This window comes from Ostrea edulis, chromosome 7 (genome assembly GCF_947568905.1).
Source record: "Ostrea edulis chromosome 7, xbOstEdul1.1, whole genome shotgun sequence".
Lineage (NCBI taxonomy): Eukaryota > Metazoa > Mollusca > Bivalvia > Ostreida > Ostreidae > Ostrea > Ostrea edulis.
The window spans coordinates 48,949,393-48,956,329 of NC_079170.1; the positions used below are offsets into that span (position 1 = coordinate 48,949,393).

At 33.7% G+C, this 6,937-nt stretch overlaps 1 protein-coding gene across 1 annotated transcript; it reads left to right on the forward strand.

Moving 5' to 3' along the window:
- The first annotated feature begins 228 nt into the window (after positions 1–228).
- Positions 229–3,051, forward strand: LOC130048211 (aspartate, glycine, lysine and serine-rich protein-like). The gene is made up of 3 exons (XM_056144610.1): positions 229–436; positions 1,009–1,365; positions 2,563–3,051. Exons 2-3 carry the CDS (start codon positions 1,014–1,016, stop codon positions 2,982–2,984), a joined length of 774 nt encoding a protein of 257 aa, XP_056000585.1. The 5' UTR covers positions 229–436; positions 1,009–1,013; the 3' UTR covers positions 2,985–3,051.
- Positions 3,052–6,937: the final 3,886 nt, after the last annotated feature.

A 6,937-nucleotide genomic window follows, 5' to 3' on the forward strand; every position in this document is an offset into this window, starting at 1 on the left:
CTGCAAGAAATAATAATTATATTTTCATGCATCAGAATATTTGCTCATAGTTTATATTCTTTGCATCTTCTCTATCTCCCGAACATTTCTTAACATTACACATTTTTCTACTGATGCGTCAAGAAAATTATCTTCCAATTTGGTTCGTTTTAAATTCAAACGAAAGAAACGATTTGAATTTAGATTACGAAATTAATATTCAAATGCATGATTAAATTCAATTAAAACCAACAACGCAAATACACATATACGTGAAATGAAATACCAACACTGTGGACAGCATGTCATAGATTAACCTTTTCTGTCAAATATTGTACTGCCATAAACCATTTGGATCACAGGTCCTGCTTGGCTATTTTTACAATTGTGTATAAAAGGCATCATCCCTCCACAGAAAAGCATTCCACTGTCTGAACGGAATCGTACGAAATATAAGGTATGTATTTTATATCTTTTCGTGTGCTGATATGTAGGTTATATGAGGAAATATATAATTTGCACAAGACTTACTTCTTTACCATCACTGTTTTGTGATATTATTCATTTTTCCTTTATCCCACAGGGACAATAACTATTTTGTAAATGTTTTAGATGTATTGAAAGCCACCTGATTAACAAAAAAAAAAAAAAAAAAAAAAAAAAAAAAAAAAAAAAAACAACAACAAACAAACAAACAGGAAAGAAAGTTTAAAATATCAAAACGTAAAATGCATTTTTCGCAAAGATATCGTTCCCATATATACTGGACTCTGGTCTATAAACCTTTTTCTTATAGGGCTATCGGAAAAGTTACGTGCATTATAGCTACGAAAATTGATTGCTTATTGAATAATCGATATTTTATGAAATGTCTTGATATCAGTATAGTTAAATTTGTATAAAATACTTCATGGCCTACTGCCCAAAAATCAATTCCATTAATGTTTTGTAGGTATTATAATTATTCTTATCATAAGCATTATCAGATTGAATGTTGTGTTTACTATTGTTATCATGTTTACATTACAGCCAAAATGAACACCTTTGTTGTGTTGAGCGCAATAGTGGTATCATGTTTAGCTGGAGGTGACTATTACCCCAAGGGTCATACTCCTTGGTACGGTCGTGGAGGAATTAGAGGAGGCGGTGGAATAATGGGCGGCGGAGGAATGAACGGTGGGATGATGGGCGGCGGAGGAATGAACGGTGGAATGATGGGCGGCGGAGGAATGAACGGTGGAATAATGGGCGGCGGAGGAATGAACGGTGGAATGATGGGCGGCGGAGGAATGAACGGTGGAATGATGGGCGGCGGAGGAATGAACGGCGGAATGATGGGAGGTGGAGGAATTGGCGGAAACATTGGAGGTTTAACTCTTTATCGTGGTACGAATTTCATTTGAAATTTTATTTCATACGAAACGAACCTTAATTGTTACAAAATGTTTGCATGCTTAGCATGAAATTTTTAGCTGCTAAAGATTAAAAAGAAATATAAGAATTGAATACAATTTCAGCTTTAGACCATTTACCCCAATTATAAAGGTATAGAAAATGAAGTAAATTTCTGAAAGGTTTTTCTAAAATGCACTTAAACAAGAACGTTAAGTGGGAACAAACTTTCCCTAGGGATCCCAATTTTCCTTCAATCACCTGTAACTGTTCTCATACAAAGAGTGTTCCCAGTTTGCCACTAAATATTTCATGAACAATTCAACAATATCAATTATTTATGGTTTAAATATCATTACCCTTAGAACGAAAAATATCAAAACTGGTCATCGAGAAAATCTTACCAGCTCGTACGAGTAATTCGATTGATCTTCAGTTGAACTTGCGGTTGTATTGTTTTTTTAACATCGTGCACATGGCCTCGTACAGATACACTTATAAGCAATGGCAGATACTGGACGGAAATACTTGATGTGGGACTTGTCGAATGATTGTTTTATTTGACTGTCTGTCTTTAGGTGCTTTGATAAGCAAATCTTAATAGCGTTAAGATCTTTGAGTTAAGACCCAAAATGCATGAGAAAAGACATTCAGCAAGGCTACGTGCATTCTCGGAAACGTTTCCCATTTAAAAATTGAACTCTAGCTTTCATAAAAGCATGGACCAGACAAAGTGGAAATAAATAATAAATTATATTTGATTAGCGTAATACGAACGATGTGACATTTAATATACACCATTTCCAGATCTATGCACAAACCACATGATACCTTAGGTGGTAATATATGTAACAAGTATTAAATGTATGCACACTGTGCCACCCAAATATGCATTGGAATGATGAACCTTCGTTGCAGCAGAATCGAATTCTTGTATTTCGTGTATTCACTCTGGCGTGTTTGTCCAACTCTCTATTTTAGTTACGAGATGGGTCACTCTTCGTTCTCTTCACTTTTCATTCAATCAAACATCTTTGGTGGAGAGGAAAACGATAAACTAAATCCTTGATTTACAAGATATAAATTCACTTTATGCGTTGTTCACATTTCAGTGAAATATTCATTAAATGTGGTAAATTCCAAATTTATGAATGTCAGTTTTTAAAAGTGATTGTATATTCTCTTCAACAGCTCCAAAATATGGAAGTTGCTCATATCGCAATATGTTTGACCGTCTACAAATGGGAGCTTACTGCTATCACGATGATAACTGCCCCGGTTCTCAGAAATGCTGTTACAGCTTCATCTATGGACGACGTTGTCAAATTCCACAAGAATATCAAAGATTTGGTTCCTGTAATTATAACTACATCACATTCCCAACACGAAGAGCATGTAATGACGATACCATTTGTCCATATGGCGGTAAATGTTGTAGAAGAGAAGTGTCAGGCCAAGTCGACACATGCACATATCCCTTTTCCATATACCCATTGCCAGGCAACCCTGGTACACCATACCCAATTCCAGGCAACCCCGGTACACCATACCCAATTCCAGGCAACCCCGGTACACCATACCCAGGCGGTCACAAACACAAAAAAGTTTATTAAATTTTGATGTATTTCGGTAGATATACATTTTGTATTGTATAATAAATAGTTTACTGCATCCTCTAAATGTTTTCTCATTTTCATTGAAAATATAAAAACAAAGCTAATCATCAGGGCCCGCCTATTGGAAAAGTGATTAACTCTAATATGGTGTAACGTAGTGTTCTCTTCAGATTTAAACTTAACAATGTGATTAACTGTGTTTCAAAAGTGAGTTTGCATTAATTTGTGTTAACTTTATATTCACTTTAATCCATTCCCAATACTTAGTTAAGTCTTAACACAGTTGTTAAAATGGCTGCCCACAGCATTTGTATCCAATTTAGAAGCAAAACTCGTGAATTGTTTCTAAGCCATTTTGAGGTGTGGATCGATGCTGAACTAAGTCTTAACACAGGTACTTTAATCCTAAAGTAAATTTCATTTTTACTTATTAGATCAATTACTTATGAACACGCTGAGATTAGAGTAAATGAATATTGTTTAACTTCGGAAATAAAGAAAAAGATGCCAACATTGTCATGAAATATTCATTATTCAAGTTTTATTATTTCATTGCCTAATTGATGTGTATAATGAAATTTACTGTAGGATTAAACATTCTTTTTAATGAATTTATCCATGTGTAAACTCTGGAAATTTTACTCACAAATCGAATAAAAGAATGAAGCACATGTTAAATATATTTTATGTATTGTTTTACGTCCCTCTCGAGAATATTTCACGCATTCTTCAAAAGAATATTAGATTCTTAGAATTTCAATTCGTTCACTGTATTATCAATTTCAAAACTTGAATAGTTCCCCCGCACTATGTTATTTGTTTTCAGTTAGGTAGCAGTTTTTAATTTTTAAATTCATTGAAATAAAATGGTCGCGTCTATTTCAATATTTTTGTACATTCAATCTGCGTGTCGTTGAAATAAATATGCACTTTGTGTATTCAGAACTTTTTCAAAAACAGATGTTAAATAATGCTATACATTTTATATACGTGATTGACAACAGGTAAAATAATTAAAAAACTCATCATGCAAGACTGAAACATATTCTCGGGAGGGAAGGGGATGCGTCTCGACATCGTATTAGGCAGTCCATAAGAACCTGCCACCTTGCACAGAGAGGAAACAATACAAAACAAAAAGAATCAATCAAAATAATTCAAAATATAAATGAAAAGATAAAACACACAATGATCAACTACAGGAATGATCAACAGATTCTCAGCCCTGTATGCGTGTTTGCGAACATATCTAACATCTAATTCTAATTGTATTGCTGTATTTGTCTCAAATTTAAACCTAAAGAAGACTGCATTCATTTTTGAGAGACAAAATGTAGTCACATCTCCATTGCCCCCCCCCCCCCCCGATTTTCACACTTTCTGCAAGAATAATTTTAAATATCCGGATTAGCTGACCTCTATTATGGTAGTAAAATGCACCTGGGAATCTGCGTAGAATATACAAGTTACACATAGGTTGGTCTTTGCATTATGCAGACAGTTCCGATAAACAATTTTGATGAACATATTTTCTATTTGAAAAAATAAACTTGATCCAACAAGTGTAATAAGTCAAATTGTTCCTATATACCAAACAGGAACCAAGGGCAGAATCTATATCATGTCTCTTCTGCACTTACTAGAGACTACCAAGGGGGTTAGAATTCGAGGCTACGAATATATATATATACGATTTTGCTCTTCCTGGTTGTTTTAAAATAACCTTTGTTTCGTTTGTTTGCAGATTTTTACTGTCGAAAGTCCGATATAGACAATGTGTGAAGTAATTCCTCGAATTCTCAACAATGTTTACCAATGTACTGGTTTGAACAGTCTGTACGTTTTTATAAGCTTCTTGCAGGAAAGGGTTTGTACGAAACGATGGACAGTTTGCGCAGAACGAAACGAAACGCTTTGGAGGTGTAGTAGCACGCTTCAGGGTCTATAACATCATACTTAGGCCAATTTTTAAAAAATTGGTTTACGGATTTCAAAATTTTCAAATCTGTTTGGAGGAGGTAAAAAAAAGTTCACATGACAAAATGTTAAGTAATAAAAATAAACTTGATTTGAGGTCAATGTTTTATTATCAACTGAAATATTCTCTTCACAGTCAACTTCAGACGGTGGTATATAGCAACTATCGTGCACCTTGGCAACAATGCTGTTTCCTTAAAAAAGTTATTTGCTTATTGAATTAACTTTCTATCATTATCAAATATCCATTGTTTACCGTTTAGTTATGTAAATCCCAAAATCAAGGAACCACACCGTTTTTCCATTCAAAAGATGGCATCCATGACGTATATAGGGACGCACTAATCACCTGAAGCACTAAAATCCTGACTGACCTTACCAAACATATATTTTGTCTAAAAATTTACTTTCAAGTTTTAAAGTCTTATTTGTGAAGTCAAGTAAAGTTATAAATATAATCTATGAACCCTACAAACATTTATTAAAAAATTCTGAATTTTATATAGGTCAGATCAATTCATTGTTGGTAGTCAAGAAATTTTATACAATGAATGAATTCATGAATTCAATAATGTAAAATATGTTTTCAACCTCCTTCAATATAGGAAGAATTATACATATTAATTATGAAGAATACTTCTTTAAAATTCATTAATAAGAATTTTAAAGTATATCCTAGGCAAACTGTATGCATGGTAAGGTCAGGTAAGCCTATACTTGTTTAGGTGATTAGTGCAACCCAACGTACGTCATGGATGCCTTGTGAAAATAAGTGTTTGTTTTTATTTTGGAATTTACATATCTAAACGGTATGTAATGCATAACTAATGCTAATCAGAAGTTAGTTTCATAAACAGATAACTTGTTGGAAACAAAAAGCATTGTTACTAAGGTGCAGACTATTTGTTAGCACCGGATGAAGTTGATTGATCACTGTTCGTTATCTTCACCTTGCATTCCACACATGACACATGAATATTATGGACTGTCCCGAGATTTCCTGTCCCAAGATTTTCTGTCCACATATCCAGTCCAGCAGAATCTATTTTCTTTCTTTTCTTTCTTTCTTTTTTTTTATGAAAGGGAAAAATCACAGCGTCGGAAATATAAAAAGGAGTGAAAAACCATTTTATTATTTTCCAACATCCCAAAAAATCAGGGCGCCGGATCCGTAAACCAACTCAATAAAAATAAAAGGCCTTGAAACAGTATTGTCTGCACTTATCTTGATCTGTTGAAATCCCTTATATCATTTTAAATGACAAAGTCCTTAATCGTAACTCTCTTAGGCAGTTCGGATAAAAAAAATATTTTGGGTTTGTATTATTTAATTTTAAAAGACAGGTCGAACCCGAAGCAATTGACCTATTTGTTTTCTTTCAAGCTCCTTTAAAATCTCGATACCATTCATATCAGCACTTTTGGGAATTTTGAGAAGACAAATTGTTTCTATTAATAATATTAGTTAAAATGCAAAGTGGTTATCAAATAAAGGTTAGGGATGAAATGAATACTGTAAAAAATTGGTTAAAATTAACAAAATTGGATCCACAAAATAAACACCACTGAACAATAAAAATAAATCAAAAATTATATAAAACTCTCCCCCAACAACTGATTCAACATTCAATTAACCAAAATGTTTTAAAACTAAACCCATTCAGACAGAAAGGAAACCCAGTCCATCTAAATAGTAACCCTATCAGTTTGAAACGTAATTCATACAAATCTGTTTGCAATGTAACCCAGTCAGTTAAAAGTGCAAAGAAGTCAGATATACAGGAACAAAAACCAATCAGTGTAAAATGTATCCCAGTCAGGCTGGAATATAATCCGTCTGCCTCGAACGTAAACCAGTCTAACAATGATATAAACCAGCCAGTGTAAAACATACGTTAGTTAGTTAAAAACGGCACCTCGCCAGGCTGGAATGTAAACCGGACAGTTTAGAAAGTAACGCAGTCAGTTCAAAA